Genomic DNA, 14,273 nt, shown 5'->3' on the forward strand with positions numbered 1-14,273 from the left:
GTTTCTCTTATATACCTACCCTACCTACTTGGTTCCAAGTTTGCTATTGTGAATAGTGCCGCAATAAACATACGTGTGCATTTGTCTTTATAGTAGCATGATTTATAATCCTTTGGATATATACCCAGTAATGGCATTCCTGGGTCAAATGGTATTTCTAGTTCTAGATCCTTGAGGAATTGCCACACTATCTTCCACAATGGTTTAACTGATTTACACTCCCACCAACAGTGTAAAAGCGTTCCTGTTTCTCCATATCCTCTCCAGCATCTGTAGTTTCCTTTTTAATGATCGCCATTCTAACTGGCATGAGATGGTATATCATTGTGGTTTTGATTTGCATTTCTCTGATGATCAGTGATGATGAGCATTTTTGCATGTGTCTGGTGGCTGAATAAATGTCTTCTTTTGAGAAGTGTCTATTCATATCCTTTGCCCACTTTTTGATGGGGTTGTTTATTTTTTGTTTTCTTTTTTTTTTTTTTTTTGTAAATTTGTTTAAGTTCATTGTAGATTCTGGATATTAGCCCTTTGTCAGATGGGTAGATTGCAAAAATTTTCTCCCATTCTGTAGGTTGCTGTTCACTCTGATGATAGTTTCTTTTGCTGTGCGGAAGCTCTTTAGTTTAATTAGATCCCATTTGTCTATTTTGGCTTTTGTTGCCATTGCTTTTTGTGTTTTAGTCATGAAGTCTTTGTCCATGCCTGTGTTCTGAATGGTATTGCCTAGGTTTTCTTCTAGGGTTTTTGTGGTTTTACATCTTACATTTAATTCTTTAATCCATCTTGAGTTCATTTTTCTATAAGGTGTAAGGAAGGGATCCAGTTTCAGCTTTCTACATATGGCTAATCGCAGCACCATTTATTAAATAGTGAATCCTTTCCCCATGTCTTATTTTTGTCAGGTGTGTCAAAGATCAGGCGGTTGTAGATGTGTGGTGTTATTTCTGAGGCCTGTGTTCTGTTCCATTGGTTTATATGTCTGTTTTGGTACCAGTACCATGCTGTTTTGGTTACTGTAGCCTTGAAGTATAATTTGAAGTCAGATAGCATGATGTGTCCAGCTTTTTTCTTTTTGTTTAGGATTGTCTTGGCTATGCAGGCTCTTTTTGTGGTTCCATATGAACTTTAAAGTAGTTTTTTTCCAATTCTGTGAAGAAAGTCATTGGTAGCTTGATGGGGATGGCACTGAATCTATAAATTACCTTGGGCAGTATGGGCATTTTAACGATATTGATTCTTCCTATCCATGAGCATGGAATGTTCTTCCATTTGTTTGTGTCCTCTTTTATTTTGTTGAGCAGTGGTTTGTAGTTCTCCTTGAAGAGGTCCTTCACATTCCTTGTAAGTTGGATTCCTAGGTATTTTATTCTCTTTGTAGCAATTGTGAATGAAAGTTCACTCACGATTTGGCTATCTCTTTGTCTATAATTGGTGTATAGGAATGCTTGTGATTTTTGCACATTGATTTTGTATCCTGAGACTTTGCTGAAGTTGCTTATCAGCTTAAGGAGATTTTGGTCTGAGGTGTTGGGGCTTTCTAAATATACAATCAGGTCATCTGCAAACAGAGACAATTTGACTTCCTCTTTTCCTAATTGAATACCCTTTATTTCTTTCTCTTGCCTGATTGCCTTGGCCAGAACTTCCAACACTATGTTGAACAGGAGTGGTGAGAGAGGGCATCCTTGTCTTGTGCCAGTTTTCCAAGGAAATGCTTCCAGTTTTTGCCCATTCAGTATGATATTGGCTGTGGGTTTGTCATAAATCGCTCTTTCTATTTTGAGATAACGTTCCATCAATACCTAGTTCATTGAGAGTTTTTAGCATGAAAGGCTGTTGAATTTTTTGAAGGCCTTTTCTGCATCTATTGAGATAATCATGTGGTTTTTGTCATTGGTTCTGTTTGTCTGATAGATTACGTTTATTGATTTGCGTACGTTGAACCAGCCTTGATTCCCAGGGATGAAGCCAACTTGATGATGTTGGATAAGCTTTTTGATATGCTGCTGGATTCAGTTTGCCAGTATTTTATTGAGGATTTTTGCATCAGTGTTCACCAGGGATATTGGTCTAAAATTCCCTTTTTTTGTTGTATCTCTGCCAGGCTTTGGTATCAGGGAGATGCTGGCCTCATAAAATGAGTTAGGGAGGATTCCCTCTTTTTCTATAGATTGGAATAGTTTCAGAAGGAATGGTACCAGCTCCTCCTTGTACCTCTGGTAGAATTCGGCTGTGAATCTGTCTGGTCCTGGACTCTTTTTGGTTGGTAGGCTATTAATTATTGCCCCAATTTCGGAACCTGTTATTGTTCTATTCAGAGATTCAACTTTTTGCTGGTTTAGCCCTGGGAGGGTGTATGTGTCCAGGAATTTATCCGTTTCTTGTAGATTTTTCTAGTTTATTTGCATTAGAGGGGCTTATAGTATTCTCTGATGGTAGTTTGTATTTCTGTGGGATCAGTGGTGATATCCCCTTTATCATTTTTTACTGCGTCTATTCAATTTTTCTCTCTTTTCTTCATTAGTCTTGCTAGGGGTCTATCAATTTTGTCGATCTTTTCAAAACACCAGCTCCTGGATTCATTGATTTTTTTGAAGAGTTTTTTTTGTGTCTCTATCTCCTTCAGTTCTCCTCTGATCTTAGTTATTTCTTGCCTTCTGCTAACTTTTGTATTTGTTTGCTCTTGCTTCTCTAGTTCTTTTAATTGTGATATTAAGGTGTCAATTTTAGATCTTTCCTGCTTTCTCTTGTGGGCATTTAGTACTATAAATTTCCCTCTACACACTGCTTTGAATGTGTCCCAGAGATTCTGGTACGTTGTGTCTTTGTTCTCATTGGTTTCAAAGAACATCTTTATTTCTGCCTCCATTTCATTATTTACCCAGTAGTCATTGAGGAGCAGGTTGTTCAGTTTCCATGTAGTTGTGCAGTTTTTAGTGAGTTTCTTAATCCCGAGTTCTAATTTGATTGCACTGTAGTCTGAGAGCAGTTTGTTGTGATTTCTGTTCTTTTACATTTGCTGAGGAGTGTTTTACTTCCAATTATGTGGTCAATTTTAGAATAAGTGCAATGTAGTGCTGAGAAGAATGTATATTCTGTTGATTTGGGGTGGAGAGTTCTGTGGATGTCTGTTAGGTCCACTTGGTGCAGAGCTGAGTTCAAGTCGGATATCCTTGTCAACCTTCTGTCTTGTTGCTCTGTCTAATGTTGACAGTGGGGTGTTAAAGTTTCCCATTATTATTGTGTGGGAGTCTAAGTCTTTGTAGGTCTCTAAGGACTTGCTTTATGAATCTGGGTGCTCCTGTATTGGGTGCATATATATTTAGAATAGTTAGCTCTTCTTGTTGAATTGATCCCTTTACCATTATGTAATGGCCTTTTTTGTCTCTTTTGATCTTTGTTGGTTTAAAGTCTGTTTTATCAGAGACTAGGATTGCAACCCTTGCTCTTTTCTTTTTTTTTTTTTTTTTTTTTTGCTTTCCATTTGCTTGGTAGATCTTCCTCCATTCCTTTATTTTGAGCCTGTGTGCCTCTTTGCATGTGAGATGGGTCTCGTGAATACAGCACACTGATGGGTCTTGACTCTATGCAATTTGCCAGTCTGTGTATTTTAATTGGGGTATTTAGCCCATTTACATTTAAGGTTAGTATTGTTATATGTGAATTTAATCCTGTCATTATGATGTTAGCTGGGTTTTTTGCCCGTTAATTGATGCAATTTCTTCACAGCATCAATGGTCTTTTGCATTTGGCATGTTTTTGCAGTGGCTGGTACCAGTTATTCCTTTCCATGTTTCTGCTTCCTTGAGGAGCTCTTGTAAGGCAGGTCTGGTGATGACAAAATCTCTCAGTATTTGCTTGTCTGTAAAGGATTTTATTTCTCCTTCACTTATGAAGCTTAGTTTGGCTGGATGTGAAATTCTGGGTTGAAAATTCTTTTCTTTAAGAATGTTGAATATTGGCCCCCACTCTCTTCTGGCTTTTAGGGTTTCTGCTGAGAGTTCTGCTGTTAGTCTGGTGGACTTCCCTTTGTGGGTAACCCAACCTTTCTCTCTGGCTGCCTTTAACATTTTTTCCTTCATTTCATCCTTGGTGAATCTGACAATTATGTGTCTTGGGGTTGCTCTTCTCAAGGAGTATCTTTGTGTTGCTCTCTGTATTTCCTGAATTTGAATGTTGGCCTGCCTTGCTAGGTTGGGGAAGTTCTTCTGGATAATATCCTGAAGAGTGTTTTGTAACTTGGTTCCATTCTCCCTGTCACTTTCAGTTACATCAATCAAACGTAGATTTGGTCTTTTCACATAGTCCCATATTTCTTGGAGGCTTTGTTCATTTCTTTTTTACTCTTTTTTCTCTAATCTTTTCTCGCTTTATTTTATTAATTTGATCTTCAATCACTGATATCCTTTCTTCCATTTGATCGAATCAGCTATTGAAGCTTGTGCATGCATCGTGAAGTTCTCATGCTGTGGTTTTCAGCTCCATCAGGTCATTTGAGGTCTTCTCTACACCGTTTATTCTAGTTAGCAATTCTTCTAACCTTTTTTCAAGGTTTTAGCTTCCTTGCAATGGGTTAGAACATGCTCCTTTAGCTCGGAGAAGTTTGTTATTACCAACCTTCCGAAGCCTACTTCTGTCAACTCATCAAAGTCATTCTCCATCCAGTTTTGTTCCGCTGCTGGTGAGGATCTGCAATCCTTTGGAGAAGAGGCACTCTGGTTTTTGGAATTTTAGGCTTTTCTGCTCTGATTTCTCCCCATCTTTGTAGTTTTATCTACCTTTGGTCTTTGATGTTGGTGACCTACAGATGGCGTTTTGGTGTGGATGTCCTTTTTGTTGATGTTGATGCTATTCCTTTCTGTTAGTTTTCCTTCTAACAGTCAGGCCCCTCAACTGCAGGTCTGTTGGAGTTTGCTGGAAGTCCACTCCAGACCCTGTTTGCCTGGGTATCAGCAGTGGAGGCTGCAGAACAGCAAATATTGCTGAACAGCGAATATTGCTGCCTGATCCTTCCTCTGGAAGCTTCGTCCCAGAGGGGCACTCAGCTGTGTGAGGTGTCTGTCGGCCCCTACTGGGAGGTGTTTCCCAGTCAGTATACATGAGGGTCAGGGACCCACTTGAGGAGGCAGTCTGTCCATGCTCAGAGCTTGAATGCCAGGCTAGGAGAACCACTGCTCTCTTCAGTGCTGTCAGACAAGGACATTTAAGTCTGCAGAAGTTGTCTGCTGCCTTTTGTTTAGCTAAGCCCTGCCCACAGAGGTTGAGTCTATAGAGGCAGTAGGCCTTGCTGAGCTGGGGTGAGCTCCACCCAGTTCAAGCTTCCCGGCTGCTTTGTTTACCTACTCAAGCCTCAGCAATGGCGGACACCTGTACCCCTGCCAGGCTGCAGCCTTGCAGGTGGATCTCAGGCTGCTGCGCTAGCAGTGAGCAAGGCTCCGTGGGCATGGGATCCACCAAGCCAGGCACAGGAGAGAATCTTCTGGTCTGCCGGTTGCTAAGATGGTGGGAAGAGTGCAGTATTTGGGTGGAAGTGTACCGTTTTTCCAGGTATAGTCTGTCATGGCGTCCCTTGGCTAGGAGAGGGAAATCCCCTGACCCCTTGTGCTTCCTGGGTGAGGTGACGTACCGCCCTGCTTCGGCTCGCCCTCCATGGGCTGCACCCACTGTCCAACCAGTTCCAGTGGGATAAAGCAGGGACCTCAGTTGGAAATGCTGAAATCACCTGTCTTCTGCTTCAATGTCGCTGGGAGCTGCAGACTGGAGCTGTTCCTATTCGGCCATCTTGGAGGACCAAGACCATGTTTAATTTTATAAGAAACTGCCAAACTGTTTTGCAAAGTAGCTGTACCTTTTTGCATTCTCACCAGAAGTGTATGAGTATTTCAGTTGTGCTGCATCTTCCTTACACTCTGTGTTGTCTGTTTATATGATTTTAAACATTTTTATGTGTGTGATAGTATCTCATTTTGGTTTTCATTTTCCTATCACTGGCCATGAATTTGAATATCTTTTAATATGCTTATTTGCCATTCATATCTCTTCTTTAATAAACTGTCTTTTAAAATCTTTGCCTGTTTTTAAAATAGCTTTTAATTATTGGTTGAGAGAGTTTTTATATGTCTATCTGTTTGGATATGAGTTCTTTATCAGATACATGTTTTACAGTAGTCTCTGAAATTCAATTTATCAAATCACAAAAAGAATACTTTTTGTGGTTCGTGCTTTTTTGTGTTGAGCTTTTTTAACACAGGGTCAAAAAGCAGTTTTCTTCTAGACAATTTATATTTTTTGTAATTTTATAAGTTCATTTTTGCATATGGTGCAAAGTATTGATAAAGACATGATCATACAAAGTACAGATCAGTGTACATGACTTTACAGTAATTTTGTGCACTCTTCTGTAGTTTTATGAGTTTGTCTTTATATACTGCACAAAGTATAGATGAAAGTTAATTTTTTTGTATATGAATGTCCAGCTATCTAGCCCATTTGTTGAAAAGGCTATTCTGTATTGAAATGTCATGGCATTTTTGTCAACAGTTTTTTTACCATGTATATATAGGTCTATTTCTGTACTCTATTAATAGTCTTCATGTTGTTTCTGTCCTTTTGCCAGCTCCATCCTGTCTTGCTTATTGTGGCTTTTATATTAAGTCTTGAAATCAGGTTTAGCCTGTTTCTCAAAAAGAGCTCAGAGTTATGGTATTCCCTGAGTTTTTGTATGTTTCCTATTTTTTCTGTTGCTTTCATACTTGTAAGCTTGGCTAGATGTAAAATTCTGGGCTCTTTGTTCACTGGTATCTTGCTTTATATTTTGCTGTTGAAAAATAAGATGCCAGCCGAATTTTCATACTCTTAGAAGTAATCTAGTCTTTTTGCTTTAAGGCCCTATGTGTTTAATCTTTGTCTTCATCTAATAGTTTTACCAGGTTATATCTCAGAGTTGATTATTCAGTAAAGTTGCTTACGTACACCATAAGCCCGTTTTGATACGCAGAGTCAAATGTTGTTTAATTATTTCTTTTCTTTTCTGGAAGGGTAGAATGGATCATTTCTGTTCTTAGTTTTTAAATTCCTGATTCAAGGTTTTTTGTGTTGTTTTTTTCCCCTACGTTGCCAAGTGCTTGTTAAGAATATATAATTCACTTAAATATCCTCTGACTTTTGGTTAGTTGTAGGGGTGTGGATTTTCGGTAGCTGAAATGTTTTGATTCTGGTTTTCTGTTTTCTTCTTACATTAGCTTTGTATAGTAGAATGCTTTTTGTGCTTACTGTTTAGACAGCGTAAGGGTTTTAGGTGCTTTTTAGATTCCTATTTTTGTAGTACTCTCTTCTCTTAGGATACTGAAAAGGAGCTTTTAATGGATGACGTTTTTGTGGTGGAGAGGTATTGGTGTGTTTCGTAGGTCTCTTTGATTTTTACCAAATTCTTAACATCTCTCTCTTTAGCTTTCTCTCTCAAAGAATGTCTCCCCTCTTTTGTTTACATCTTTCTCTCCCAGGATGACATTCTTTGACAGCTGAGATCTGCCACCAGTTTATACCTCTCATCAATATTTTCTGCACTTAGTGTGGATCTTTCTTTTTCTTAGGACTGCGTTTTGTTACCATTAGGCCTTTCACTCTCTTTTGTGATCTCTTCGTATTTTCTGCTCTCTGTCCGAGATTGTAGCAATGTGAAATCCAGAGAGATGCTGATGGAGTTGCAATCTGTCTTTCTACTTCCAAGTAATTTGAAATTTATAATGTTCTGTTTTCTAGTAATACTGAAGCCCTGTCACTGTTTTATTTCTCTTCTTGTGATTATGCATATGTTTTGGAGATTATTTGGGGAAATTTAGCTATAGGCTGCTGTCTTTATCCTATGGTAACCAAAAATTCCCAAAATTTAGATGTTTGTTTACTAAAAAATAAAGAATCCTAGGAGGTTGCATAACCTAATGCTGAGAATAAACCTATAAAGTTGGACTTTTTGGGTCCAGATCCTGGCTTCACCATTTACTAGCTATAAAATCTTGAATAAGTTACTTAATTTTTCAATGTTTCAGTTTTCTTACTTGTATAATAGAAATTATGTTTATAAGGATTATTTTGAAGGTTATGTAAGGACTTAATACATAACCTGGCATGGTAAATGCCCACTTACACTGTTATTATCATTCTCATCATTGTTTTTAATATTATCACCACCAACAATATCTGCATTCAAAAATTGCAGAACTTAAATTGTAATTGATCTTGGTTGAGGCTAGTGCTCAATAGCTGTAAATAATGAGATATAGAAAGTTGAAATGGAGGGGTGGAATAGTAAGTAGTAACCATTTTGTGTCACAAATATTTTTGAGAGTGTAATAAAAACTCTTCTCTTTCCGCTCCTATGTGTACGAGAACTCTTCCTTTACATAGGATTTCAGAAGATTAATTAGGCAAACTTGAAGTTTATTGATAAAATTAAGATTACTGATGTTTAAAGAATAGGAAGAGAAAGAAAACAGGGCTCGTGAAAAGATCTTTGTCACATATAAGAAATTGTGCTAAAATAATAGATCTAAAATTCAGTTTTCCAATATTTCCTTTAAAATGTTCTGTTTTGAGATACATAACTTTTAAGTGTAATTGAAAACATTATCTCTAAGTGTATTGTGTTATTATTCATTGCAGTTTTTATTTACAACTTTCAACACAAACTGATAGCTTATCATTTTTAACATCATTTTATTTTCGTTTATCATAGTTCAGGGTTTTTTCATAGTAGTTTTCATTAACAAACATTTTAAATAAAATCTGTTTATTTGTAAATATGTCTGACTGGCATCACAGAACTGTTCTTTGACAAAAACTATAAATGGTAGATATTCGAGTTAATTATAAATGATGCCCTAGAGTGACATATAGAGTCCAAAAACAAAAATGGGCAGATACTAGTAAAGGGAGACACTACTTAATGTAACACGCAAATAGGTCTGTTATCATGAAATTGGGACATTTTTAGAGCTATTTAGTAGGGGAATTGAATAGCTTTTTTAGAAGTTAAGTTCTAATTCTCACATTTAGTCATTGGAATTTTAAGTGTACTGTGTAAATGCTGTTAATACTATTGTCTTTTATGGCTTTTGTTTTAGCCTGATGTAAATGCTGACATTGTGCATTGGCTGTCTTGGACTGCTCAAGGCTTTTTATCTCCACTTGCTGCAGCAGTAGGAGGTGTTGCCAGCCAAGAAGTATTGAAAGCTGTAACAGGAAAATTTTCTCCTTTGTGCCAGTGGGTTAGTTCTGAGTTTTTAAAGTTGAATTCTTTACTCATGAAATGGAATGTGTTACATATTATAATGTCGTATTAATATATTAGAAAAGCGACCTTAAAATACTTTTTGATGCATGAAAGAGATGCAAGCAGTATGCCACCAACACTTGATTCTGTGATTGAAATTAACAGGATGATATTTTAGGGCTATTGAGATATAACCCAAAGTTGCCTTCTCAAATGTATTTCCCTTAGTTGTGATAGTAAGGGAATGAATGTTCTATCCTTATAGGTAATTGTTCTCCAGTACCATAAGCTTAGCATTCTCGGGCTCTCAGGACTCTTGAATTTGTTCCATGGAATCTTTTACTATCATGAACCTTCGGGTTCCCTTTCTAGGTATAAACTTACAAAAGTGGAAAACATGGGAGTAGTACAGGTTTTAGAGTTGCTTGGGGTATGAACATCACAAGATGGGATAAAAATCCCTATTTCTTTTGCCAGCAGGAATAATTGGCACAAGGTATGAAAGGATACTGCCTCCAGGCCCTCTCTCTGTTGAAACACCATAAACATTTTGAATACAACATTTATCTTTTTTTTTAATTTTTTTATTTTTATTTTTTTGAGACGGAGTCTCGCACTGTCACCCAAGCTGGAGTGCAATGGCGCGATCTCAGCTCACTGCAACCTCTGTCTCCCGGGTTCATGCGATTCTCCTGCCCCAGCCTCCCAAGTAGCTGGGATTACAGATGCAGACCACCACACCTGGCTAACTTTTTGTGTTTTTAGTAGAGATGGGATTTCACTATGTTGGCCAGACTGGTCTCAAACTCTTGAACTTGTGATCCACCCACCTCAGCCTCCCAAAGTGCTGGGATTATAGGCGTGAGCCACTGCACCCGGCTCATTTTTTTATATTTTAAAAAGTACTCACATAATGCTATTTTTGCTGCTGAATTATTTATTTCAACACAGAATACAAGTACATTAGTAAAAATCTGGTTTAAAGATAACCGTTAGAGCAGGCACGGTGGCTTATGCCTGTAATCCCAGCACTTTGAGCGGCCGAGGCGGGTGGATCACGAGGTCAGGAGATCGAGAACATCCTGGCTAACATGGTGAAACCCCGTCTGTACTAAAAATACGAAAAATTAGCTAGGCATGGTGGCACGTCCCTATAGTCCCAGCTACTCGGGAGGCTGAGGCAGGAGAATCTCTTGAACCTGGGAGGCGGAGGTTGTAGTGAGCCGAGATTGTGCCACTGCACTCCAGCCTGGGCGACAGAGTGAGACTCTCTCTCAAAAAAAAAAAAAAAAAAAAAAAAAAGATAACACCATGAGAAATAATAAAATAAAAGTTAATTGTTAATATAGATTCTGTGTTATAGTAAAATAACCATTTGTTCATGTTCAAATTTAGCCACACAAGTTACTTAAATGAAAATGAGAGTAAGACTCAGTTCTTTTCTTCATTAATTTAAATTAATTATCTTTGGTATTTTTAAAAATGCTGAAATTTTGGTTTCCTAGATTATTTTCCTATAGTGTGTGAAATTATAGATGACATACACATACACATAGTATGTATAATTATAGATTATATATCCAAGCTGAAAAATAAATACAGAGTAGGTACTTTCTTCTCAAAAAGTAATCAAATTATGGCTGGGCACAGTGGCTCACGCCTGTAATCTCAGCACTTTGGAGGCCAAGGTAGGCGGATCACCTGAGGTCAGGAGTTGGAGACCAGCCTGACCAACATGGTGAAACCCCATGTCTACTAAAAATACAAAAAAATTAGCCGGGCATGGTGGCTCGTGCCTATAGTCCTGGCTACTCGGGAGGCTGAGGCAGGAGAATCACTTGAACTCAGGAGGCAGAGATCACGCCACTGTGCTCCAGCCTGGGCAACAGAAAGACTCTGTGTCAAAAAATCAAAAACAAAAAACAAACAGTAATCAAATTACTTATTCAAATGTAGCTGAAATCGAATGGGGGCTTCTGAAGCTTTTGTGTAGTTATGAAAAATAGATTTGGAGGTGAAATTTCCTTTGGTTTAAAATTAGGGTGGCTAAGTGACATGAATCAAATTCTATCTGTCAACAGTTCCTTCAGATTTTACCATTATTTTAATGAGAGAATATAGAAATGTATATTATGTATTTTTAATTATATTTTTAAATATTTTACTCTGAATTGCCTTTTTTTATTATTTTTTCCTTCATGACTATTAAATAACTATAAAGGAGCTTCTTTTTATAGTAATTTAAGTTTTATACATAATAATTATGTTTTTAATCTTCTACTTTAAGTTATATCTTGAAGCAGCAGATATTGTTGAATCACTAGGCAAACCTGAATGTGAAGAATTTCTCCCACGGTAATAATGAAATTTCTCTTGCTTTTACTAACAGGCAAATAGATTTTAAAAGTTTTGTCTAAACATACCTTTGTTTTATATGTCTTTTCTCCTAAATCACTTTTGTAGTTGTTTTTTCTCTACTTAGGAATCATTTTAAGTGTCATAATAATGTCATATCTCTTTACTACTTGATAAGTAGTGAATGCAAAGTTTTAAATTGTATGCCATGAGAATGGTTAGGATTTAAAATACCCTGATGATGTTAGATGGAAAAAAACTGCTATCTGCAGTCTTTATTTATATAAGTAATTCTTCACCTTCATAAATCTTTTTGAGAATGAAAAGTTTAGAATTATTCTCCCGAAAATACGCATCACCCAGATTTCTGCCTTTGATTTAAGTGGGTTATCAGCTCCAAAGCCCATCCATAGATTCCTCTAAGAACTTTCCTTAAAAATCTCTGGCTTAGGAAAATTTTTTTTCTAGATAAACCAAAGTCACCTTCACTTAAGTCATTTGTATTTAGACTATTAAGCCAAATGGAAAAAGGAAAAATGGATTTCTTTATGGGGGCTTTTCTTTTTCAATTAAGATTGGTTAGGGGAAACTTTTAAAGAATATTTTCTTTTAAAGTACAACATTAAATTGGTATTAATGACAGTGAAACTAATTTTACTGTTTTTTATTTCTGCTTTTTGGTATATGTTTTTTTTTCAGAGGAGATAGATATGATGCCTTAAGAGCCTGCATTGGAGACGCTTTGTGTCAGAAACTGCAAAATTTAAACATCTTCTTAGTAAGTATCAATAATCATTGGAATAGTATATTCAAACTGCTATCGTATATCAACTTAATTCATTGAAACAAATTTGAGTCTAAGTGTGTAGAGTATAAGTGAGTAGTTGTAACCGAGACCATGCGGCCTGTAAAGCTGAAATTATTTACTGTCTGGCCCTTTATAGAAAAAGTTTTCCATCCTCTGGTCTAATAAATATATTTAAAGTAAAAGTATGAGTATGATAATTTCAAAAATTAAATTATTTTCTAGAAATATGTTTGAAAATTGGTGGTTTTTTAAATTTTTTTTCTCACTAAATGAAGGAATATAGAAATGTATTCTGTATTTCTTTTTTTTTTTTTTTTTTTGAGACAGAGTCTCGCTCTGTCACTCAGGCTGGAATGCAGTGGCGTGATCTCGGCTCACTGCAACCTCTGCCTCTGGTTCAAGTGATTCTCTTGCCTCTGGTTCAAGTGATTCTCTTGCCTCAGCCTCCCAAGTAGCTGGGACTACAGGGGCGTGCCACCACGCCCAGGTAATTTTTGTATTTTCAATAGAGACAGAGTTTCACCATATTGGCTAGGCTGGTCTCGAAATCCTGACCTCATGATCCGCCCTCCTCAGCTTCCCAAAGTGCTGGGATTACAGGTGTGAGCCACCCACCTAGCCTATTCTTTATTTCTTAATTGTCTTAGTGCATTGGCAGGGAAATTTTCCCCAATAACATAAAACAATTCTCCCTGCCATTTATTAACTATTAAAATTAGCCCTGAAAATTACTGCTTATTCTTATTAATCATCTTTAAAATAATGTTTTAAAAATCAACTGTTACTGAGCTTTTTACATGCATATGGAATCTAGTATTATCAATTTTAGATAATAGTAGAAGTCTTAGAATAGTTTTATTCAGTAAATGAGTTTTGAGAAATGTCCAAAAGGGAGGAATCTTTTTTTTAATGTTGTACTAACATTATATTGTGTTTATTTCTATCTTACATAAGCAGTTCAATGTTTAAATTTTATTTGGAATTTTTAAATGTCTTCTGTTTAAAGAAATTGTAAAATTATGCTTTTCCTTATTAGGTTTATACTTTTTTTGTTGTTGTTGAAACACAGTGGTAAAATAAACCTGCTAAATATTTCAAAGTAAAATGATTCACAAATAGCCAGGTTATTTTAATCTGATATATACCATTTTTCTCTTCCATAGGTAGGGTGTGGAGCCATAGGCTGTGAAATGTTAAAAAATTTTGCTTTACTTGGTGTTGGCACAAGCAAAGAGAAAGGAATGGTAAGATATCAATCCTTGAGAGTTAAAAGTTTATATTTCTGTTGTTGCCCTTTTTTCAGCTGTATTTGACTGCATAAATCTGAAGTATCAATTTTTCGAAAATAGAGCATTAAACAAAATTGGAAGATTCTCATGCCCTTTTGACCACTTTTCAAAACTTATGTTACCTTGTAGCAAATTACTTCTCTTTCCCTTGTAGCAAATTAATTCTTTTCTCAGTTTCCTTCTCTGCTACTGTGAAACTGACATTTGTACTACCTGTCTCATAACGTTATTGTGATGATCAAATGTGAAAGGGCTTTGCAGACTATAAAATATGTTGTTGTTTCTGTTAGATAGTGTTTATTGTTAAATGTTTAAGATAACTGAAGCTAACATTACAAAGTTGCAGAGTACTCAGATGTAGTTTCAATTAGTAAGTATTAAAAGTAGTGGGAAAAATATAAAGCTCAGTGTACAATTTAAATTCTTAAGACTCTAAATGTGAGTTAATTGCAAGCCATGTCATATATTTAAATAGAAATTTATTTGATTGGTGCTGTTTGCCTTTTAAGATGAACTATATTCCATTAGTGATTTCATAGATATATCA

At 36.4% G+C, this 14,273-nt stretch overlaps 1 protein-coding gene across 3 annotated transcripts in view; it reads left to right on the forward strand.

The window, feature by feature from the left end:
• UBA6 (ubiquitin like modifier activating enzyme 6) overlaps positions 1-14,273 on the forward strand; it is a 109,001-nt gene that overhangs the window by 43,744 nt on the left and 50,984 nt on the right. For all 3 annotated transcript variants that reach the window (XM_055297452.2, XM_063611204.1, XM_063611205.1), the window contains exons 14-17: positions 9,126-9,269; positions 11,562-11,629; positions 12,329-12,407; positions 13,601-13,681. In XM_055297452.2, coding sequence (XP_055153427.1) covers positions 9,126-9,269; positions 11,562-11,629; positions 12,329-12,407; positions 13,601-13,681 — 372 coding nt within the window. The remainder of the gene's footprint in view (positions 1-9,125; positions 9,270-11,561; positions 11,630-12,328; positions 12,408-13,600; positions 13,682-14,273) is intronic.

Source organism: Symphalangus syndactylus, chromosome 10, assembly GCF_028878055.3.
Source record: "Symphalangus syndactylus isolate Jambi chromosome 10, NHGRI_mSymSyn1-v2.1_pri, whole genome shotgun sequence".
In the NCBI taxonomy this organism is placed as follows: domain Eukaryota; kingdom Metazoa; phylum Chordata; class Mammalia; order Primates; family Hylobatidae; genus Symphalangus; species Symphalangus syndactylus.